Source organism: Danio rerio, chromosome 5 (genome assembly GCF_052040795.2).
Source record: "Danio rerio strain M-AB ecotype USA chromosome 5, GRCz13ab, whole genome shotgun sequence".
Classification (NCBI taxonomy): domain Eukaryota; kingdom Metazoa; phylum Chordata; class Actinopteri; order Cypriniformes; family Danionidae; genus Danio; species Danio rerio.
The window spans coordinates 74,819,249-74,844,670 of NC_141025.1; the positions used below are offsets into that span (position 1 = coordinate 74,819,249).

The 25,422-nt window shown below is 36.7% G+C and overlaps 1 protein-coding gene and 2 long non-coding RNA genes across 6 annotated transcripts in view; 2 read left to right on the forward strand and 1 right to left on the reverse strand.

Moving 5' to 3' along the window:
* Positions 1 to 25: 25 nt before the first annotated feature.
* Positions 26 to 9,451, forward strand: LOC147844511 (uncharacterized). Its single transcript, XR_015492084.1, has 4 exons — positions 26 to 2,459; positions 2,685 to 5,107; positions 6,092 to 7,013; positions 7,553 to 9,451. It is a non-coding gene; the product is annotated as an uncharacterized LOC147844511 (long non-coding RNA).
* Positions 9,452 to 10,918: 1,467 nt separating this feature from the next.
* On the forward strand, positions 10,919 to 13,478 carry LOC141385676 (uncharacterized). Its single transcript, XR_015492070.1, has 2 exons — positions 10,919 to 12,250; positions 12,320 to 13,478. It is a non-coding gene; the product is annotated as an uncharacterized LOC141385676 (long non-coding RNA).
* A 1,063-nt stretch (positions 13,479 to 14,541) lies between these two features.
* zbtb20 (zinc finger and BTB domain containing 20) overlaps positions 14,542 to 25,422 on the reverse strand; it is a 134,430-nt gene continuing 123,549 nt past the window's right edge. For 2 of the 4 annotated variants that reach the window (XM_087252634.1, XM_087252635.1), the window contains exons 4-5: positions 19,577 to 19,825; positions 14,542 to 19,519 (exon numbers count right to left, since the gene is read on the reverse strand). In XM_087252634.1, the coding sequence (XP_087108760.1) occupies positions 19,281 to 19,519; positions 19,577 to 19,825 (488 nt within the window). In that variant the 3' untranslated portion in view covers positions 14,542 to 19,280. 4 annotated transcript variants of the gene reach the window in all.

The window sequence follows — 25,422 nt, forward strand, 5'->3', positions numbered from 1 at the left end:
AAAAACACAAATCATCCAATCCTTTAATGTACAGGAAAGTACTATTTTTTTATTCCTTCATATTCAAACTTCACAAACAGAGTGAACTTACAATACCTCAGAGAGTGAAAATTACAAAAAAAGGTGCTGGTAACATTTACAAAAAAATCATCCTTACTTTGCAACAATCAGTTATTCTTCCACTCTTTTTTTTGTGTTTTTTTTTTTTTTTAGTCTTTTGCATTAAGGCTTAATACTTCTGTATAAAGTATATGCAAGTCTTCACAGTTTTTCGAAAAAAGTCACAATATTATGTAACATAATGAAGCTTTTACGGCTATTTTCTGTTTAATAACAAATACACATCACTGGTAAATATACGTGAAAATACAGGGCTTACTGTAAAATGGCAAGTAATGATACTGTTTGCTGAAATATTTCTTTTTTTTTCTCTCTCTAAACACATTTGTAAGAAAGGTTACATGAGATACCATTGAAATAACTGAAGCGGAAGGAAAAAAAGGAAAAACGAAAGTAATAAAACATACACGAAAACAAGGGAGATCGCCTCCAAACTTTGGCACATCCCTTTAAATATTTTTCACAAAAAGGTTTCGCTCTTTTTTTTTTTTTTTTTGAAGTTTCAAATCATATCCATGGAAGTTTAGCAAAAAACTGGCATAAAGTGAAATCATGCTGTGTAGTAAGGTGCTAAATTAGAGATATTACAAAAGCCTGTCCGTTTCCGACAGGGAGAGAATAAGGTGCATCTGTAAGACTGAAAAGCATGTAGGCCTTTAATAAAATAAATTACAAATGCAACACAAAGAAAACAGCACAAAAGAACCAATAGTCTTGAGGCGACCTCATGAACTCATGCACTCCCACCGAATCGTGACAGTCTTTTTTTTCCACAGACGCATGTTAAATACTCCAATAGTGTAATATATGGTATGAAACTGTTGGTATTTCTAATAAATATGGAATAATCCACTGTAATAGACACATGTTGATGTCGTTTGATCGGAACGAAACACAAAATAAAAACATCGGAGATATTATTTCCGGGGATTTCCTATAAGCTGCGCTAGTCGTAGAAAATAAAAAGACACGAGCTCTATCTCTAGAACTTACCAAGGAGAACCCTCATGCATACTGCTAAAGTGACGCGACAAGCTTGCTCAAATAACCAACAGCACGAAAGCGATTTGGTTTTTAGTGCAAACACAACTGGCTGGCTTCAGCTTCTTAATAAAAACAAGCTCACCGAGAAGATTATACATGAAGGCACATACTTACGCTTCCTCTAACACATATCGAGACGGACTGCAACACCTTTCAACAACACCATCACCACCACGAAGCGGGAAAGCCACTATATTTCCAAAGACCATCAGCACGTATGATTGCTAGAAGTTATTATATACCCATCACCTATTGTTAAGAGACGCTTGGATGTGATGATTGTGTGTGTGTGTGTGTGTGTGTGTTTAAAGTCTCTGACTGATGAAACAATGACGAAACATCCTTCGTTTATAACGTCCCAGAAACACGGTCAACTAAATCGATGGTTATGATGTCATAAGCTGTAAGTATATGTTTGTACTCGGTTTCCGACTCTTGGAATATTTCATTAGTGTTTGTTGAACACCACAGAATTAAAAATGATTTTAAAAAGGCGTGTTTCTGGGACAGCCTGCCGCCTTCGCTTTTCCTCAGAGCTTGTAGGAAACAAATAGTACAAATGATTGTTCAATCACAAGAGGAAACAGGAAGCATACAAGTGAATGTACCTAAAACTACCCAGCAAGCACTATTTTGTGTGTTAAATAGACGTCTAATAGACATCTGAACATAGATGTTTGGCTGAAACAAGGCTTAAAATTGGGGTTGGTAGTGAAAATCTAATAGACGGGTCTAAAATACACTAGTGAGGGACATTTTTGAACTATTTGAAGAGATATTTATTATCTCTAGCTTCTAATTGGCAAGTATTTAAAAACAATTCGGGGTGTGGTGTTTCATTTTTGTGTTTTGAGCAGTAATATGTGTGTCCTTTTACCAATAATGTGCCATTTTAGGACACATGTATATTACACACAGACATATGTATGTAAATGATGATAGCTTTTCTAAAAATGTATGCTACTAATAGTTCAATTCCAGTTTTTTTGCTATCAAATTTGTCAAAAATCTTACATTTTTTTTCATTTGTTTTTAGCTCAAGAACCATTGGACTAGATATCAAATAGTCAGGAATTAATGACCACACTATTTGATGACCTTATTTATTTTTGTGTTAGAGGCTACTGTTTACATTGCAATATGCTAATTATCTACTGTTTTTAAATGTAAACACACACTTGACAAATATGAGTGATTGCGTCTCGCTTTCTTCCAGCGTCCTATTTTTAAAATGTCATGTCAACGAATATAAAATTTCACACTCAGCGCCACTCATCAATATCAATTCCAAAGCAGTGGACCAATCAGCATCAAGTGTTGTGAGTTTCTGTTTACAAGTTGGAATGACAATGGTTTTTATTTGACCTCTAACATGTTAACGTCAAATAAAACGGCTGTCATGCCAACTTGTAAACACAAATTCACAATACTTACTCCGCCTCTGAGTTCTTCTGATTGATTCACTGCTTTGGAACTGATATTGATGAGCGGCACTGAGTGTTAAAGTTTCAATTCTTTAGATCTTTTTTGGACCATCAGTAGGGGCTACTGTTTTCATTCAAATATGCTAATTTTCCATTGTTTTTAAATGTAAACACACACTTGACAGACATGAGTGTTTTTTCAGTGCCACATTTTTAAAATGCCATGTCAAGTTAAAAGATTTGAACATTTTACACCGAGCACCACTTATCAATATCAGTTCCAAAGCAGTGGACCAATCAGAACAACAAAGAGGCGGGGCAAGTGTTCTGAGTTTCTGTTTATGAATAGGCATGACAACTCTTTTATTTAACCTCAACCATGCCGATGCCAAATAAAACAGCTGTCACGCCAACTTGTAAACAGAAACTCACAACACTTGCCTCGCCTCACAGTTCTTCTGATTGGTCCACTGCTTTGAAACTGATATTGATGAGTGGCGCTGAGTGTAAAATGTTAAATTCTTTAACATTTAAAAAGTGTGGCGATAAAAAAAAAAACCCACTTAAAAACATGCCGACCCCAGAATAATAAAGAGACTAAGCCGAAAAGCAAATGAATGAATGAACACTTAAAAACAATAGAATATAAGCACATTGGAACTGGTGTTGAATTCGTTTTTTCACAGAGATGCACTCTGTGTGAATGGCATCAATTCGATTTTACAGACAGCTCAAATTTAGCCTTGATTTAGCCAAAACGTCTATGTTTAGATGTCTGTGAGTTGTCTATTAAGTACAAAATCTCTTAGCGAGCGGATGTCTTATACGTACTTTTTAAAACAGTATATATTCCAACCTTACAGCCTCGGCATCCTCACACATCTTGTATCGGTATGAACAAATAACGCAAAACACAAATTTTCAAGACACTTTAAGAGCACAGAAAGCTTTTGGCGTTGTACGCGGTTGGTTCACCTTCATGTTTAAGTGTTCTATTGCTATTTATCGAAGAAGACCAAGAATAATTTTAGTGCAAAGATTCTTTTCTGGCTTGATAAGTGGTATTTGGGTTTAGGTCAACGAGGATTGCTACAGGGATCAACTGTGGGTCGAGCTCAGTGGTTTCTCTCAGGTGTTTTGTTATCTGAAGTGGTTCGTCTTTTGACATTTTAGGATTTGTAATGGTATTCTTTTTTGGGGGGAAATAAATTAGACAACTATAGTATCAGGGTCAATAAATGGAGATTTTTTTCCCTAACAAAATTGGCTCAAGTAAATTTTAGGAACAGTTGAGTGTAGACAATCCTGTTTAGCTGAAAAAACTGGATGTGTTGGGTGTAAAAGTCATGTATGCTGTGCTGCTTTGTGTTCATGAAAGCCCTATATAAATCAAATCACCAAATTTGACTTGGCTTGACTGGTGTCTTACAAATAATTTTCCAAAAAATGTCTCACAAATTGTTCAAAGTTCATTCTAGTCCAGTGTTTGACATAAAAATAAAACAAGATGGCCTCGTACGCACATTAAAAACCTTATTCTATATCTCTAAACAGCAGGTATCGTGAAGCAATATTTTTTTTACGTTTTTTTTTTCATGACAATAATAGAAAGTGGATTTCAACACGAATGCGGATTTCATTTTTTAAGGTCGCTTGAATACTGTAGGATGTTTTTTAATACCTTTACTACAACAGCTCAACTGAGTTCACTCTCAGTCTGAATATTTCAATATGAACAAAGCGAAAAGATTATGAAGTTGGTGAAAATAAATTATGTGCTAGTGCAAGAATAAAACAAGGCTTAAGATATGGCTTTAAACTGTGAAAATACCAAATCTTTTTTGAAAACATTGATTTGTAAGTCCGCTAGGTTCTAACGTGATCTGTTTATAGCACAAAACAATACGTCTTCCTAATGCATATCTACACCTACTGAGCTAAATAAGCTATTAAAGTATCCCATGGCATATTACTAAATGATCTATCCGTCAAGGGGTAAAATGCTACGATGATATAAGCATTTCCATCCAAATGTTCACATTACACATTTATTATTATTATTTTTACATTGATTATATGATATCACAATATGTTACAGTGAGAAATGGGAATTTGGTCCTTGAAGGTAAAACGGTGGTGCATTACTCTTGTGTGTTTCCAAAGAGTTTCTTATTGAATTTATGGAGAACGTGTTATAGAGCGGTTCAACTTTTGAACGCTTTAAAAGAAAAGAAATTGGTCCAAATAACAAGTAAATTTTAACATCCATTGCACAAAAGCAGAGCCGCTGAAGTAAAAAAGTAAAGTAGAAGAAAAACAGCACATCAGTTTATCTTACTTGATGTGTGCTTGATGTTGCTGAAGCTAATAACATTGAGCAAATAATTAACTACTTAACTAATTATTACTTAATTAAAATAGTTGAAACAACTCAATCCTTATTTTTTTTTTGGGGCAAATTTAATTGTTTTATGTTTGAGCCACTTAAATTTGTAAAAACGATTAAGTTAATTTAGGGTGTACTCACACTAGGTTATCAGAACCATGCTCGGGTGCACTTCCCGGTTCGTTTGTGAGTGCTCCGAATCGGGTCCAGGCGAAGTTCAGTTGGCATAAATGTTTTGAAAGTGCACTACCAGGGAGCAATTGTCAGTATGAAGATCGCTAAAACTGAACTGTAAACATATTTTGAAAGCAAAATACACAGGAGATGACTTTAAAGCTTTTTAAAAAATAATTTAAAGTTCAAATTTTAGAATGTTCTAAATGAATAGGGCATAAGGGGGATAACTGGGAATAGAACACAGCTAGGACCTATGTTTCTAACTACAGCTGTAGAGGTGTAGTTGCAAGTGCACAAGTTTGCAATGCAGTTTGCGAATGTTCGTTGGAACGACAGATTTGTAAAATGTTCGGACTACGGAACTTGCAACCTTAGTTGGCTAACGATGGTTTTTGGAAATACATCCCAGAGCGCGATGATTGTTATGTGAGTGTAAAGCCCGCCTGAGAGCAAAATTGAAGCCGCGACGTCACTTTTAAGGGACTGTTTCATATAGATTTATTAATCATTCTTACTGTTCAATGAACGTGAGCTTTCACAGTTTATTAAAGATGCAAAGCAATCACTGCACATCAGCTGCCACCTTTAGCAAACCTCTGAATAAGTGCAGCACGATGACTTTTATAACTATTTATGAGCGTCAAAAGTAGTGAATCTGTTTAGCAAAAAATTTGACTGTGTGTCACTGCATCCCAAATGACTTAAAATAATACAAAACATTATAACTAAAGCAATCTCTATTGTATTGAGGTCTTTTCACATCAACGATGACATAACCGTGCTCCTGCTCGGAAGGTAAAATTCCAGTGCAGGCCGAGGAGGGGACAATCGCGCCCCGGCACGTTTCAATGCAACTGTGCCTAGTGTGAGTACACCCTTAACCGATTTGTGTTGGGACAACATGAAGAAATTGTGTGAAACCCAACATTATTTTTTACAGTGTATTGGAAATACGTAACTTTTGAGGCTAGGGTTAGGGGTGTTTTTATTTCTTTTAAATCATACGTTTTCATAAGAATTAGACCCTTTTAAATGCGTAAAATAGTTACGTTTCCTCGTTAGATTAGGCTTAAAGTTTCCCAAAACCTTTTAAAACAAAAAACGAAATTACTAATAATTAATTATTAATCTCTGATACACGCAATAATAAACTATCAAGTGGCCCCAAACATCAATGTTTACAAGAGTATTGATGACTTTCGATATTAAAATCGATGTTTTAACGATGACAGAAATAAAGTCTAGGGCTTTCATAGTATTGTGTGTGTGTGTGTTTGTCATGTTTGGTTTTGCTCATGCTAAATAGTTCAAGGGAATAAATGAATGTGTTAAAATATACATTATAAAACAAGAACTCAGGAGCGTTTAAGGGTGCGATGATTGCTCAAATCTACATTAAACTCGGTACTTGAATGTTTAAACATTATTAGTGCGTAAATCAACAAGTGTGTAAGCAGTTAAACGTCTTTAATTGTATGTTGAATAAATGGAGGAAATTGAAACAAGCGTCTAGTAATAAATTAATACGGAAATCAAACCAAGCTGTTAACCTTTGGAATGGACACTTATTCAGGATGATAATTTCGATATTTGCTCTGCTGTGGAACTGAAATCCTATTTTTGATCAACTCTGTGAAGCATTTATTGAAACAGGCTCATTTTGAGAGGTATTGCTAAAGAGTTAAGCGTATTGTCTGTGTATCTATTTGTTTGCTACACCAATCTGTAGTGTAGTCACTAGTTGTGTATCTGCAAGAAAGGAAAACAAATATGTAAATTTGCCTAGTTTACAGTCGATGGTAATTGAAAGTGTAGCGGAAGTTTCTACCAACAAAAAAGTCATCAATATCAATTCCAAAGCAGTGAACCAATCAGAATCAAGTGTTGTGAGTTTCTGTTTACAAGTTGGAATGACAACGGTTTTATTTAATCTTTAACATGTTAACGACAAATAAAACAGCTGTTATGCCAACTTGTAAACACAAACTCTCAACACTTGCCCCGCCTCTGAGTTCTTCTGATTGGTTCACTGCTTTGGAACTGATATTGATGAGTGGCGCTGAGTGTAAAATTCTTTCACTAATCTGTATTCACTAGTTGTATATCTGCAAGAAAGGAAATCGAATATGTTAATTTGCTTAGTTTATGGTCAACGGTAACTGAAAGTGTAGTGGTAAGAAGTTTCACAAAAAAAGAAGAAAAACAAGTCTGTAGTCGGTACTGTTAATGAATGTCAGGAAAGAAGGGCTGAAATCGACTCAATAAATCAACACGTCTCGTCATATCCTCCTGTGAAATGATCTTCTGTTTCTGAACGTCATTGTACCGAACCACCCACAGATTTGTATCATCTTTTCCACAAACAGTCTGCTGGACTTAATGCAGAAGTCAAATTGTGCAGCGATATTGGTCTTAGAAATGGAAAAAGCCAGCGTAAACCCATCTCAAATCACCAGTAACACCCGGGATTCAATCAAAATATGCAACAAGAACGCCTTAAATTCCAGTTTATGTTTTTATTATTTGTTTTTAAACTTAAAAATTCAAAACAGAAGTAATGAAGCAAACGCATGAGAAAATGGAATGAAATTTCAAAAGTATACAAAGTCGGAGGAGCAAAAAATATGTTAGACATATTATTCATTCATTTTCCTTCGGCCTGGTCTCTTTATCAGGAGTCGCCACAGCGGAATGAACCGCCAATTTATCCAGCATATATTTTGCACAGCGGATGCCCCTCCAGCTGCAACCCAGTACTGGGAAATACCCAAACACTCTCACATTCACACACGCACTCATACACTACGGCCAATTAAGTTTATTCAATACACCCATAGCACATGTGTTTGGACTGTGGGGGAAACCAGAGCGCCCAGAGGAAACCCGGAGATCATGCAAACTCCACACAGAAATGCCAACTGACCCAGTCGGGACTCGAACCAGCGACTTTTTTACTGTGAGGTGACAGTGCTAACAACTGAGCCACCATACCACCAACTACATTTTGTATTTTTTTATAGTTCTCGATTTTTCCTCGTTATTAAATTTTTATTTTAATATTTTTCACGACATTAATTGGGGTGCACTAGTTTCTGCACCATGATCTTAAGCTCTTTTGTTAGATTAGTTCCTGATTTGGCTTTAAAGCTGACTAATAATGTATATATGCAAATTTCTTATAACACCTTATTAAAAGTATCAATTAATTAAGAGAGATCGTTAAGGGGTCTCAGCAGCCAGAGAACATCATAAGACGTTTAATATTACGTTAGATTTAGGTTGTGACATAAGGTGACCAAAATTCAATGTCTAGCCAGTGTCTAAGGACAACGTTATTTTGAAGTCCAATAACAACGTCAAATGATGTTGCTATTTGGTTGATTTTAGGTTGTTAGAAAGTGACCAAAATCCAACGTCGAGCCAACATCTTAAACCAACGTCATATTGACCTCAAATAATGACATTTATTTGTCAGGTATGGCACCCAAAATCCAACGTCTAATAGACGTCATAGTGGTAACGTCCAAACAACATCAAGCTGTAACATCATTAGGCGTTGATATTTGGTTGATTTTAGGTTAGGCATTGACGTCAGCCTGACGTTACGTTCAGACCTCAACGCGATTTTAATTTCCAAACAAAATGCAACGTCCCCACGACACTGGCAAACAACATCAATCTGACGGCATGTTGATGTCCTGTGCCTGCAGGGGTGTACTCATTTATGCTAGGCACTTATTTTTTGAAAAAATGCATCTAATCAGAGGAAAATTAAGATATTTTTCATCTGATATAAAATATAGGAAAAATAATGCATTCAAAAACTATTCATTATCACAACACTATTTGGCGGTTCACTCTGCTGTGGTGACCCCGGATTAATAAAGGGACAAAGCCGAAAAGAAAATGAAGGAATGAACATTATGGCCAGGCACTGTAGTAGACTGTATAAATATATGTGTAAATTAGCAGTTTTCTGTATTTTGTGATTAATATGTATTTATGGTTTTGAATTGCATTATGGGACCTTGATCTTTCTTCCAACAAGGTTTAACCTTGAAAATGTTTGAAAAAGTGACTTTTATGGACATTTTTAATAGTTTAAAGTGATTTATTTTCTGGGTTGGTGTTGCATAATACTCTAAAAAACCTTCTAAAAATGCCAGTTCGTTTTCTGCTATTTTACAGACTTATTTCTCTGTATTGACCATTTTAAGGGATGTAAACAAAAACAATGGTCCCAATGTAGTTACTGTTTTACATTTTTTAAATCTGTAGCTTCCAAGAATCCAAAAAGAGCCACATATTGATAAATAACGTTATAAGATCTGTTTTAACATTAAGTTATGATTGAATTGCCTCTTGATACAGTTATAAAATAGTTTGATAACAAGCAGGAAATGTACACAGGCTATTGACATGACCACTTTGAAATGATCTACATTATTTCTTATACATTATATTACTTCAAACTACTAAAATGTCAATAAAAAGTCAACTGCAGAGTTAAATTTAGCGTCAAAAGTTGACAAAGCAGAGATCAACATCCCACAATGCAATTCACAACCATAATTAAACAGAAAACACAAAATACGTTTGAGTAACTTTTTTTTTTTTACAGCATAGCAGGAAAAACCCTCCAAAACACTGTTATTGGTGATTTGAGACGGCACGAACCAAACTCGACAAACAGACTGAATCACTTCTCTGCGTACAGAGGTTGTGAACGATGGAGAAAAAGCCCCCCCAATACAAAGAGTCACCAGTCCTCGCATCACAGCCCAGCACAAGCAGCACCATCTGTCCCTCGATCCACAGGAACTTAAATACAATCCAACAATTTTGGCCTTTTAGCAAACTGTGGGTGTCCAATCCAAATCCCAAGAAAACGAAACTCTCAACATGCAAAGAGAAAAGCACGCTGGTGTTTTCCGGTTTAAAAGAAGAAAAAAAAAATCATGCATGTCACTTGTGTAGTCGGCGTTATTATTAAAAGTGTGATTAGAAACTGCGGTATCTACTGTATATATATATGTATCTATATATATACACACACACACACAAATATATATGTATATATATATATATATGTATATTCAATCTAAAGATATTTTACGTCTGCTTGCTTCTCCTGTTAAAATCTGTATTGTGTTTTGTCCAGTAAATATATACGCTTCTGAAAAAACGAACGAACAAACGAACAAACTCTGTAGTCATAAATAGAGTAAATGCTTTTGTCTTTGGATTTGAGCCTATGATACAAGCGAGAAGAATATCATATAATCAATAGTGAATACCATTCAGTGCTGTAACGCGGAAAGAGAAGTGTGTAATCACGAGCATGCGTACATATCTAAGCTCTGGCGGAGGAAAAACTGAAAAGGAACATAAAATTTTGGTATCGAACGTATGATATGGTCGTCTAGTGACTACAAAACAACGAAACGGTATTCGTTTTCTGTTATATTCCTCGAAAAACACACTTTCGACTTGTGATTTTTTGCAATCTAACGCTAAAAAACCTCACCCTCAGACAGCAAAAGCTTATCACGGAACAACAATGACCTCTTTTTCACATAAAACCATCGCAATATTGATTACGGTGTACACGATATCATGTCGATTATGTATAACAACAATTGCTCAAAAAGCATATTAACATCTCTGAAAGGAAAGACGTCATCATCTCAAGCAAATTCAGCATCTGTAGGAAAGAAGAGAGGAAGAATAGAGTAGGAAGAACGTTTTTTTTCTCGTTTTTTTTTTTCGTTCGCATACATAAACGTCGAATAAACTGCATACTGAAAATGCAGACATTTTCAACAGGGCATTAAAAATACGCAACTTATAAAATTCTAAAGGCAGGTTGGAAAAATAGGAAATTAAAACATATGCATTATTATTTTTATTATTATTATTATTATTTATTAATTTTGACAGGGGCACTTTGGACACAATATAGCATTGTATATTGTAATATAAAACAAGCTTCATTTTGGTGATTTCAGGGGTTAAAACACAATAAAACACCCTTACTTATTAGTGGTCCTTCAAATGTTTTCTTTTTTTTCTTTTTGCGTGACCATTCGGATCTATTTTGTAATTATTATTGCTGGTAGTCCTCATACTTGCCTCATAGAGGGATCTGTCAATGTGTATATATGTGTGTGTGTGTCGTTTTTCAGGCAGTGATTGTTTCGTTTTTTACGGTTTTGTGAAGTATTATTATTACAGAATAAAAATAACAGTATTATTGTGAGCTTTATTAAGCTTGGATCTGTAAGAAAGAGGCACTTCATCATTTAGTTTTTTTTTCTTCTACAAAGGAGAGGCATTGTAAAACTCCACGTGTACAGTGTTAGGTGTTGTTTTGGTTACAGTACGATCTGTTGTAGATGCTGATGAAGACATGGATACTTTATCTCGTTTTGGAATTGTTCTGACCGTCGTGTTGGTTAGATTAAGTTGTTGTTTTGTTAGAAGAAAATAAAAACTGCGAGATGAACGATTTCAATGCGTCTGACTGTTTTTCGAAATGGAGATGAGTTGCAGTTTTTACTTTGAAAAAATCCAGATTTATTACAGGATGCGCAGTATCTTTGTGTATGTTATGAAAAAGCTTAGTCTCTGAGCGTACGATAAAACCAGTCATTCAACTCTGTTAAGCGAGCAAAAACAACAAGAAAAGATTGCTCATACATAAATATCCAACATAGGCGCATTTTGAAAACATAGCTCTATATACATTTCTGGAGATCACGAATTATGTAGCCTGAAGTACATTTCGTCCCTAATATTGAACACTAGGGGGCGGTATGACGCCGTTCCTTTTCTCGCTTACAAGCTGAGTGCTTATGGACAGCTTTTCGATGTTTGTACTAGTTTGTACAGTAGCTGGACACGCACCTTGGCAGACTTGCAGAGTGTCGTTGACCGCTCTTGTGAAGAACGGGTAAGACAAAAACAAAAGCTAAAAAATAAACAAGTAAATAACAAGGTGAAAATGTGGTAAAATTTAAAAACATGGTAAAAATCAAGTCGCGAGGGCTTTTCTTTATTTGGATTGCTTTTGAAAACACTATTGGTTGGGTTTTGGGAAGTGGGTGATTGGGTCAATCGGTGCTTTTGAAAACACTATTGTTTGGGTTTTGGGAGGTGGGTGATTGAGTCAATCAGTGCTTTTGAAAACACTATTGTTTGGGTTTAGAAAAGAAGAAGCGTGAGGGGATCAGTTGATCTGTCAGTCGGCAGCGCCCTCTGGTTGATTTACATTAGAACAGCAGGCACGAATGCCAATCACGAGAGAAATTTGAGATCTAAAAAGCGTACACAGCGCCCTCTGGTGGATTTACATGAGAACAGCAGGCGGGATTGGCACTTGCAAGAGAAATTTGAGTCCTAAAAAGCGTACACAGCGCTCTCTGATGGATTTACGAGAGAACAGCTGGCGCAAATGCCACTCATGAGAAAAATTTGAGATTTAAAAAGCATGCACAGCGCCCTCTGTTAGATTTACGTGAGAACAGCATGCGCGAATGCCAATCGCGAGAAAAATTTCAGATCTAAAAATCATACACAGCGCCCTTTGGTGGATTTACGTGAGAACAGCATGCGCGAATGACCCTCGCGAGGGAAATTTAACATCTAAAAAGCATACACGGCGCCCTTTGGTGGATTTGCGTGAGAACAGCAGATGCAAATGACACTCGCAAGAGAACTTTGTGATCTAAAAAGTATACACAGCGCCCTCTGGTGGATTCGTGAAAAACAGAAATGGCAAAATACGTATACTTGACGCTCTCCAGAAATGTATACTGGGGTATGTAATTAAAATGAGCCTGGGTTGTAAATATAAATGATGTTTTTTTCCAACGTTTTTTTTTTCTGTGCCCACAAGCCTATACTCTAGGAATAGATATTTTTTTTCTTTATAAATTAAGAATTAAAAAAATGTACCTTTGTTAAAAAGCAAGGAGAAAAGGTGGTAGTCCTACGACAAAAAAACCCAACTTACTCTAATAGCGAAGAGAATGCTGTATCTATACTGTACACTGAAGAAAAATTAATATGTATTGTAAAATTACCATTCTGAAGCAGAATCAAAAATAAAAGCTACTCTACATGTAAATATATACTGTACGTAATGTAAAAAGTCTATCTGAACTACCCATAGAAGTGATCGTCATAGTGCTTTTGAAGAACCCACAAGAAACGCCGTCCCGTCTAGATGCAATGGATAGTAGACTATGACACTGAAGCTTCTGAATTGTGTCTAAACATTATCTTCGTGCAGATTTTTTGTACACTTTCACAAACTACACAATTTTGGCTAAACGAAGTCTCTGTGAAATAAAACTCTTTATTTTTTTCTTCGTCTTCTCCATTGTAGTTGCTGTTTTTCCTTTTTACATATGAACAAACACAGAGTAACAGTAATATCGGACATTAAAGCCTCATAGCACTTCAACACGAGCGAGATGAGACGGCTTTCGGATATGAAGCCTGATACTAGAACCGGTGATGCTGTGGCGCAAAATGCGTGGTTATGAATCCATACCAAGATGAAGAACAGAAATTAGCAATTTGCATGTAGCTATTCGCGTGTGTCCTTCATAACCATCACCAGACAACTGTCCAATACTGTATTGCAAGGTCGCTTTTTTTTTTTCTTTCTCTGCCCTTCTCTTAAATATATATCCCTTGTGTAGAATAAACTGCAACAGCACCGTCACAAGCAATAGTGCATTTGGTTGCTTGATGCAAACATGATTAAGGCTATCTGTAAAGACACAGCTGATGGCCAATGTAGCTAGTTTTTTTTTTGGTTTACCCCCTCCCAAATTAATAATATTATATTGAGTGAACCATTCGGAAGTGATGTTGATTTATCTGCTCTCATTAGGTGCTTGAAATGCTAATGTTGACTTCAAAGTTCTGCCTCGAAATGCTATAAAATATCATGCACATCTTGTCAGTGAAACATGGTTCTGTGATTAGCAGTAAACCTCCTCCAAAGGCCAGGGGGCGCTCTTGTGTGAAAACTCTGAACACCCATGAAGAAAAAACCCAGGAAATCCCAGAGTGTTTCATATAGACAAGATTTACCTGCTTACTTTGAGTCTGTGTGACGAATAATCAGAATGTCACAGAAGGATTCATTTCAAACGCTAGACTGAAGTTATGAAGTGAGTTCGGAGTAAAAAACGTTATTAAATGTGGCCATTTTACATGCTTTCAGATGTAGCAGCATTTATAATACATAATATCATTGCCATTATCACAGGAATTAATTCAATTCAAAGCGCTTTTACAAAGTAGATTGTGTCAAAGCAGCTGAACATAGAAGTTCTAGTGAATTGAGGCTGTGCAGTTCAGTTTTCAGAGTTGAAGTTCAGTTCAGTGTGGTTTAATTTTCACTGCGACCAAACACTTGCATCGATGCGCAACTCTGCAAGTCCCACACCTAGCAAGAAAGTGGCAACAGTGGTGAGGAACAAACTTCACGGATTAACGAAAGTGAAGGAAAGAAACCTGATTATTTTAATTTTATTAGCGGCCAATTAAAATATCTGATATTTTGAATAGGATTTTGCACAGCTTGTCAGTAATCTATGACTCTTTAGTAAATGCTGCTTCATTAGAAAAAATGTGCTGGAGATTTACTAGAACCGGCTTTACTGACAAAGGGGCCGTTCGCATATCATTTCATTGAAAACGCAATCTGCGTAGATTTTTTTCGCAAATTTCAATGCTCTTCAGACTGTTCACAGCTTCAACATCCCTTGCTGTTGCTATATATAAAAGTATTATTTATGGAGAAAATGTCAATTGGTTTTTGGGGTGCTCAGCACTTGTGTGACGTATTTACTGAAGTGTGATCATTTTGAGGGATGTAGACCAAAACAATGGACCCAACGTATTTCCTGTATACATTTTTAATTTCTGTAGCTTCCGAGAATCCAAAAAGAGCCACACATTGATAAATAATGTTATGAGATCTGATTTCACATTAAGTTATGATTGAATTGCCTCTTGTTATAGTTTTGAAATAGTATAACCAGCAAAAAATGCCCAAGAGCCACTGACATCCCCACATTGAAATGGTCTATATTCCATGCAAGTGTGAAATTTAGTTTGCTCTTAGTCACATGACATGAGGTGCACTTGCAAAAATTGGGATGTTTTCAGCTTCCTGTGGTGTAGGTGCACCTGTAAAAGGTGAATGCATCACACCACGGAATGAACCGCCAACTACTCTGGCATATGTTTTACACAGTGGATGCCCTTCCAGCTGGAATCCCCCAGCAAACAATGGTGTGTTTAATAGAGGCCTAATAGACATCTAAACATAGACAGCTTGGCTAAACTTGGGCTGTAATTAAAAATCTAATAGACATCTAAGAATACCCTAAAACTAGACTAGTCGTCAATTAGACAGTCTTTATGTGTAGTCATTCATTTCTGTTTATTTGATGACTAGTCTAGTTTTAGCCTATTCTTAGACGTCTCACTAACAGCCCAAATTTAGCCTTGTTTTAGCCAAGACGACAATATTTGGACGTCTATTAGACATCCATTAGGCTTCTTTTAAAAACAAGAAATGCTTGCTGGGCCGGCACTGGGGAAAACAACGAACGTGAGCACACAAATGATATACGACCGGCCCCAAGATGTGCATGAAAAATGGCTTCCGATGAACTCTGACCCCAAATTTGGGAATTGATCCTTAATTTAAATCCAGCAAAACTTTATATCATAGGTCTCAACCTGGATTCATGGAGCTGCAGCTCTGCAGTTTTGCTCCAACCTTAATCAAGGTGTTCAAGACTACTAGACTATTAAGCAGGTGTGAGTTGGAGGTGGTTGGTTGTAAACTATGCAGAGCGGCGGCCCTCCAGGAATTGAGTTTGAGAGCAATGCTCTAAATGGATAAAACTGGGTTCAACCGAACCGCCACCATCACCAAAAAATCATCCAAAAGTAACCAACAGAGCATTCGCTCCTCGACTACTCCAAAGGTTAGGCCAAATTGTAGCACCACATGCAGATCCCCCCTAAAAAAAAAAACCCAAAATAAAATAAACAGATCTGAAAGTTGGTTCAAAGTGATCAACAAAAACGCATATGCTAGTCCAAGGAACTCCTCGGACCGACACAAGCTTTTTCAGCATAATCGATTAAAATAGTTTGGTCTCGAAGCTCTGCAGAAGGATATTCAACAGGCGCGTTTTGCAGATCACAGATCTAACCACTCTGACTTCAAGAGAGGGCCTTAACAGCATCATGTTCCTGGTGTTGCTAATCGCAGGGAATATAGCGATGATTGTTCTCGAGAAGGTCACCGAATGCACTCTAAGTATGTAAAAGAACGTGTTGTCACTGTTGCCGTACCTGTACTGCATATTGCAAAGGAAGCCCTACAGTTCAGGCGTCACGAATTGTACAGCACACACATAGAGAGACATACCAGAGGAATATACGCACACGCACAAACACACATGCTCATACAAACACATACGCGAATGTGCTCGATCCCTAGACAGCACTAAAAAGCTTTGCACAACGACCCTCTCGTAGAAACGTACTTGTTCTAAAAGACATTTATCATATATTGAGGCACACACTACAATTCTTTTTTGTGGTTTTGTGATTTTTTTATGGATTTTTTTGTCTTATTTCTTAGTTTTTTTTTGTGTATTTTAAAAGTTTGGTATGAATGAGAAGAAAGCCGAGCGTTCGCTTGGATGAGTTTTAACTGCACTGGGTTGGTGTGGGGATGGGGGGGGGGAAGGGATGGAAGTGGTGTAAGCGATACATCGTTAGGATCTGACCAGCTCACAATGGTTTAAATATAAATAAAGACGAAGCTTGCATAAACAGCACAAAGTAAATACAATAGCAAGTGATGATAACAAAGCCGAAGAAAAACTGAATCGTCTAATCCGAAATAAAGCTACTCAAACACAAGTGAACTATAGTAGAACCAAATATTTGATAAAAAAAAAATGATTATCTCTAAAAACTAGAACATCTCTGGTAACAGTAGTGCACTTATTGGTTTAAGCAGTGCAACATATATGCAAGAAAACAATGCAGTCCTCTTATCAAGCTTTTAAGAAAAGATATTTCCTTTATAAACAATGACGAAAAATAAAACAGAAGAAAAAAAATTATAGAATTTAATTTCTTAAGTAAAACAATTCAACGTTTAAGCACAGGATCTCGAAGTAAAATGTGCAAAGTAGCACTGTTTTTTTTATTTTGAAACGGCAACTTACGCGACCCAATAAAAGTCTGGATAAATTGCCATTGATACATTTTGTCATCGTCTTCGAAGGTCTATCGACCTAAACGAGCGAGCAAAATTGCCAGATTGCAGTTGCACGGCAGATGAGTCTTTATAATATCCATAAAATACGTGTATAACAAAGCCAAATATGAACACAGAGCTTCTGAGTGACGTAACACCAAAAAAACACAACCCTCTTAACTCACTTCCAAAGTACACACACACACAATGTCTAGATATCAGTACAGTTGGGAATGTTTCTTATTGTTCGGAGAGTCTGTGGTATATTAAAGTTGAGTGACCGTGTTGCTTTTATTATGGTTCTGATTGTTTTCTGTTGCCTATTATCTGTCCCCTTCCTTCTCTCCTGCCCCGCATGTATCTCCTGCCAGGCGGACAGCCCAACAAAAACGGCTGTTTGAGCCACTAGGTGGAGCTTTAGGAACAGGAGTAGTGCATTTGTGTCGCTCCACCGGCCCAAACAACTGAGTCATAGTAGTCGGCGCTAACAGGAAATACATCATCTCTATGCGTTTATTTCTGCCTGGTTGACTTTTGATCTAATCTAGCCCATGGCTCCAGATAGCTTAACATAGGTTCGCATGTTCACTGAGAATCATATCCACTCCAATGTTGGATTCTACAGCTGATAACAGTCTCAAAGTGAGCACGTGAGGAGCAGCAGTTGACTTGGATTCTGGGCCTGTTTGCATACGGAAATCTGCCATTTTCCTTTTGTTTTTTTTTTTGTTTGTTTGTTTGGTTGAAAAAACAGAACCATGGAGCGAATGAAACGTTTTGAAGCGGAAGAACTAACAGTCGTCTTCTAAGTGGCAGTGTATGCAAAACCAATTGGAAATTATTAACGGCATTCAAAGTGTTTTTGCTCGAATACTGTCTGAATTTTTCTGTAAACTTGACCTGAACCGTCGAAAAAAGAGGGTGGCGGGAGAAAAGGAAAAACGTCATAATAATCATAATAGTCATTCATTCAGCAAGCCACTCAAATATTCCCATTTTAGTACAGTTAGTAAAACTGGCTTGTACCTCGACAACATCATCATAATCCCTCAATGCCATAATAATAAATAAAAACCCAGTGTCAAATCGAACAACTCTCCTATTCTTATCGCACGTAAAAAGGCAAACATGTGACCATCGTTATTTTAGAATGAATCTAGAGCCAAAACTTCTTTTTTTTTTTTTTAGCTTTTTTTTTTCTTGGTTTAAATCTATACCACAGTAAGCTTGGACGCTTATAGTGTCCAATACGGTCTACATGGGAAAAGATCTACAAGTTTTAAAAAATTCACTGCAATGCTTATTCTTGTGCACACGCACGCCACATGCACAAATACACATACGTACAAAATACCTCTACCATATATAAGTGTGTATAAGTAGTTTGTGCGTGTGAGTGCATGCGTGGGTATGTGTATTTGTGTTTGCGTATGTCCGAGTGTGCGCGCGCATGTGAATTTTTTTTTTCTTGTGTGTTCTTTCGCAGGCCTTTCGGTAGTGTTCAACACATAAATCAGTATTTAAGGAAAGCATACATTTAGAGGCCAGTAGTATGGATCCAGCCAGTGGATCATTATCCAACTACTCAGCCTTAAGGCCACCATCTTTTTTTTTTATTCTTTAAGAATAGCAAGGACGAAAAAAAAAAGGAAAGAAAAAAAATTAAACGCTTCTTTTTTTTTTCTCTAAAAAACTTAATGTGCCAGTGTCTATACTCATTACTCTTCATGCCCCAATATAAGAAAAAAAAATCTAGTGCCGTTTTTCTTAATCATTTCATTCTTTTCATGTTTGCGTGAGTTTTTTTTTTCGTTTGTACTTATCCGTCGGAGACATGCTTGCGCATGTGGTCATTGAAGTGCTCGATTTGGTCAAACTTGACAGGGCACACGGAGCACATGTAGGTGGTCCCCTCCTGGCAGCTGGCTTCTGCGGCCACGCCCACTCCGGCGTTTCCGACTCCGCCCCCAGCCACGCCCCCTCCCACAGGCATGGCGAGAGCCACCACTCCGGCTCCCGGCTCCGGGACGGCCATCGGCACAGGGATGGACGCGGGGCCTCCGGCGCTCCCTGCGCCACTGACCCCGGAGACCCCAGAGACCCCGCTTCCGGTGCTGTGCAGGGCCATGTGGCGCTCCAACAGGGTCTTGTGAGAGAACTTTTTCTTGCAGATGTAGCACTCGTAGGACTTCTCTCCGCGGTGCAGGCGCATGTGGACGTTGAGCGAGCTCTTCTGGGTGAAGCGTTTGTTGCAGATGCTGCACTGGTACGCTCGGACGCCTGTATGCGTAACCATGTGTTTGATGAGATAATCCTTCAGCGAGAACGAACGCCAGCAGATACTGCACTGGTGTGGCTTTTCACCTGAAAGAGGACACAGAGCACACACTCCTTAGGATGGAAGTATTCAACAAAGTCTTTGCAGAAACCATTATCACACACACACACACACACACACACACACACACACACACACACACACACACACACACACACACACACACACACACACACACACACACACACACACACATCCTTATATTTATTTTGTCATAGATTCAGACAGCAGCAGGTGTATGTGCAGGTTACTTAAACCCAAAACTGAAAACGCTACCATCATTTACTTGTTCCAAACATGTTTAAATCTTTGTTAAACACAAAAGAAGATATTTTGAAGAATGTTGGAAACCTGTAACCCCCCACTATGGAAGTCAATGGTTACAGGTTTTCAGCATTCTTCAAAATATCTTCTTTAGTGTTTAACAGAAGACAGTATCTATGTCATACATCTGTAACATCATTAGACGTTGATATTTGGTTGTTTTTAGGTTGCGTTGGAAAGTGACCAAAATCCAACGCCTGTTCGATGTAGATATGGGTTCTGACCAGGGGCGTTGCTAGGGTCGAAAGGGATAAGCGGTTTAGCCCCAACCCCCTATATATATATGCATTTGTTACAAAGACCCCTGTTACATCATTTACATAGTATAGTGTACAATTTATTTTTGTAAACTTACTATATAAATGTATTTATTTTGATTGCACACTGCAAAAAAAGCTAGATTTTTGTGCTTGTTTCTAATATAAATATCTAAACATTCTTACATCAAGATGCATTTTCTAGACAAGCATAAAAATAGTCTTGTTTTAAGAAATATGTCAAAATTTTCTTTAAAAAACAAGCAAAATAGTCTGCCAATTGGGTGAGTAAATAATAGTTTCCTTTTGACATAAGATTACTTTGCTTACTCCTTTGGAATATTATTTTGCTTGTTTTATGAAAAATCTCACTTAATTTTGGCATATTATTTCTTAAAACAAGACATTACTTTTTGCTCATCTAGAAAATGCTTGATTTAAGAGTTTTTTTGATATTTGGACTACAAGATAAAAAAGGTATAAAAGCATTTTTTGCAGTGCAGGTCATTACATGTAATAAAAACAATATAATAATATTATATAATCATATTTACACACCTGAAATTTCACACATCTTTATTTTATTATTATTTTTATATTTATTTGAATAAATTTCACACATCTTTATTTTATTATTTTTAAATATTTATTTTAATACATTTCATACATCTTTATTTTATTATTTCTATTTTAATAAATTTCACACATCCTTATTTTATTATTTTTAAATATTTATTTTAATACATTTCATACATCTTTATTTTATTATTTTTATTTGAATAAATTTCACACATCCTTATTTTATTATTTTTAAATATTTATTTTAATACATTTCATACATCTTTATTTTATTATTTTTATTTGAATAAATTTCACACATCCTTATTTTATTATTTTTAAATATTTATTTTAACACATTTCATACATCTTTATTTTATTATTTTATTTTAATGAATTTCACACATCCTTATTTTATTATTTTTAAATATTTATTTTAACACATTTCATACATCTTTATTTTATTATTTTATTTTATTGAATTTCACCCATCCTCATTTTATTATTTTTAAATATTTATTTTAATAAATTTCACACATCTTTATTTTGTTATTTTTATTTTAATAAATTTCACACATCCTTATTTTTTTTTTGCCAGTATGTTTTTGTGCAATATTTAACATGCATTCAACATCGCAAATTATTTAGCTGAATTTGTATTGCACATTTTAAAAAAGATTGTTTCTGTCATATTCCTGCTTTTTAAAACATCTGGAACCTTCGCTGAAAAGTTGAACTTTGCAGGCTACTAATATTGCAAAATGTATTAATCTTAATTACTGAATTAATTAGTGCTGCGCGGTTGCCTAGCAACAGCAATGTAAAATTCTAAAATCTGTAAGCCCGGCACAGCCAACATACTGAAATTTTTCCTCATCAAGAACACATCTGATGTTTGCATTGATGATGACTATAAAACTAATCTAACATTAAGAGCTTGTAGTCTGAACACATTAGTTACAGAAGATTTGTGTGTGTGTGTACATCTCTTTAAAATTCAGAAATATTTGTATATATGTAGGGCAGCATGGTGACTCAGTGGTTAGCACTGTTGCCTCACAGCAAGAAGGTCTCTGGTTCGAGTCCCAGCTGGGCCAGTTGGCTTTTCAGTGTGGAGTTTGCATGTTCTTCCCGTGTTGGTGTGGGTTTTCTCCAGGTGCTCCTGTTTCCCCCACAGTCACATGCGTTATAGGTGAATCGGACAAACTAAATTGTACATAGTGTATAAGTGTGTGTGTGTGAATGAAAGAGTGTATGGGTGTTTTCCAGTACTGGGTTGCAGCTGGAAGGGCATCCGCAGCATAAAAACATATGCTGGATAAGTTGGCGGTTCATTCTGCTGTGGCGACCCCAGATTAATAAAGGGACTAAGCCAAAAAGAAAATGAATAAATGAATGAATAAATGAAGTTGGTGGTTCATGCTGCTGTGGCGACCCCAGATTAACGAAGGGACTAAGCCGAAAAGAAATTGATTGAATGAATGAATGAAGTTGGCGGTTCATTCAGCTGTGGCGACTCCTGATTAATAAAGGGACTAAGCCGAAAATGAATGAATGAGTGAATGAATGAAGTTGGCGGTTCATTCTGCTGTGGCGACCCCTGATTAATAAAGGGACTGAGTTGAAAAGAAATTGATTGAATGAATGAATGAATGAATGAATGAAGTTGGCGGTTCATTCAGCTGTGGCGACTCCTGATTAATAAAGGGACTAAGCTGAAAATGAATGAATGAGTGAATGAATAAAGTTGGCAGTTCATTCTGCTGTGGCGACCCCTGATTAATAAAGGGACTGAGTTGAAAAGAAATTGATTAAATGAATGAATGAATGAATGAATGAATGAAGTTGGCGGTTCATTCAGCTGTGGCGACTCCTGATTAATAAAGGGACTAAGCCGAAAATGAATGAATGAGTGAATGAATAAAGTTGGCGGTTCATTCTGCTGTGGCGACCCCTGATTAATAAAGGGACTGAGTTGAAAAGAAATTTATTGAATGAATGAATGAATGAATGAATGAAGTTGGCGGTTCATTCAGCTGTGGCGACTTCTGATTAATAAAGGGACTAAGCCGAAAAAGAATGAATTAATGAATGAATAAAGTTGGCGGTTCATTCTGCTGTGGCGACCCCTGATTAATAAAGGGACTGAGTTAAAAAGAAATTGAATGAATGAATGAAGTTGGCAGTTCATTCTGCTGTGGCAACCCCTAATTATTAAAGGCACTAAGCCGAAAAGAAAGTGAATGAATGAATGAAGTTGGCAGTTCACTCCGCTGTGGCAACCCCTGATAATTAAGGGACTAAGCTGAAGGAAAGTGAATGTATATATGTATTTTAAATATGTTATTAAATATATAAATCTAATAAAATACATGAATACAATTTTTAAAGTCATTTTCGTGGTCATTATTATTCCCAGTAATTACATTAAGCTTGTGAGGCAGACATTTCTGCTGGTATCCAAAAGAAAATGAATGTTTTTAGTGCTAATTAGACCAATTAATTAAATACATGTAACTAATGTATGTTGGTCTGCTGGTAATAAGTGCATACATTTACAGAACTTATGAAATACATTAGTTATCATTAAAAAGGAACATAAGCCAGAAAACTGAATTTATTTATAATGATCTGACTGAATGTAACTATACTGTAGCCACATCTGAATGCAGCTTTAAAGGAGGGATATCTTTCCATGATGGGAAACAAAGTCAGAACAGTTTTGGCTCAAGAAAAGGGTTCAGGATGTGATCTGATGATGATACACAGTTTGCAAAATCAGTTGAAAAAGGAGCAGCTTACTAGCGGGCACTGTCAGGCCAAGGTTACTTAAAGGGATAGTTCACTTAAATCTGAAAATTCTGTCATCATTTACTCACCATTTACTTCACCAAACATGTTTCAATTTCTTTCCTCTGTTGAACAAAAAAAGAAGAATAATGTAAAGAAAGCTGAAATCCTGTAACCATTGACTAAATGTTTGTTTTTCCTACTATGGAAGTCAATGGTTACAGATTTTCAGCATTCTTCAAAATATCTTCTTTAGTGTTTAAGACAATAAAGAAACTTATAAAGGTTTATAAAACTCTCTTTAAGGTTGAAAGTTGATTTTGTGTAAAGTTTGCACTTTTTATAATAGGGAAAATAGCTATTAAGGACTTCCCAGCGGGCACACAGCTTCATAACACATTAATATTGGGTTAGATTTAGGTTGTGATGTCGGATGACCAAAATTCAATGTCTTGTCAGCGTCTAAGGACAATGTTATTTTCATGTCCAATGACGATGATTGATATATGGTTGATTTTAGGTGTTGAAAAGTGACCAAAATTCAGGTAAGGCAACCAAAATCCTACGTCTGATAGACATCATAGTGGTAACGTCACACAACATCAAACTGTAACATCATTAGGCGTTGATATTTGGATGTTTTTAGGTTGTGTTGGAAAGTGATTAAAACGTTGGTCACCTTCAAGTGGTTCCATTCTAGTTGAACACAAAAGAAGATATTTTGAAGAAAGAAAAACAAAAAGTACAGAAGTCAATGGTTACAGGTGTCCAGCATTCTTCAAAACATCTTTTTTCAAGAGTTCACACTTAGCTGATGATCCATCAAAGCTTGTTTGGCATGCTGTCCCGGGAGAGAGCCCCGAGCTCAAGGGATCCGTTCGCAGAGCTAGAGGGGAGCCCGAGCTCGGTGGATCTCAGAACTCCCCGGCTGCGATAGCTAAGGGAACACCTGAGAAGGGGGCTAAAGTGTGCTTGATTCTTAAGCATGATGTATATCTTTAGATGGTGGGAGGAAACCGGAGAACCCGGGGAAAACCCACGCGGACACAGGGAGAACATACAAACCCCTCACAGAAACGCCCACCGGCTAGGCGAAACTAGGCCGGTGGTTTTCTTGCTGTGAGGCTCTTAGTGCTAACCACTGGGCCACCGTGCTGCCCGATCAATGGTCAAGAAGGAGAATTGGGGAGGAAGGGGGGGTTTCTTCCAAACGAAGATAAAGTAGACTGAAAACTGTGGTTCTTTATAGTAGCTTAGGGCTCGTATGATTGGAAGATAATGATTAGCTAATGCGAGACCGGCCGTGATAAATCATAAGCACGTGGTCCTCTCGAAATTAGTTTATAAACAAACTTCACTTTGTGTTTAACACTCAAATGGGTTTGGAACTATCCCTTTAACAGGGAATGTACAGATATTGTTTAAGCATAGTTTACTGTCTGCTGATATGGTTTGAGCAAACACTGGTACTGTTTGCAGTTTATAACAGCAGAAATCCCACTTGTGCTCTCCGAAGTGAGAAGAAAGGAACTGCACACATTTGTGTTTTTTTTTTCTGAAACGTGTGATACCTTAAGCTATGCACTGACTGAACACTCATTCAGTTTGTAAGTTAGTAGAGGTGCACCCACGACATGGCATAGGGTCTCCTTCCTTCAGGCTTCAAAAACAAAACACCTCACTTTTTGTGTGTT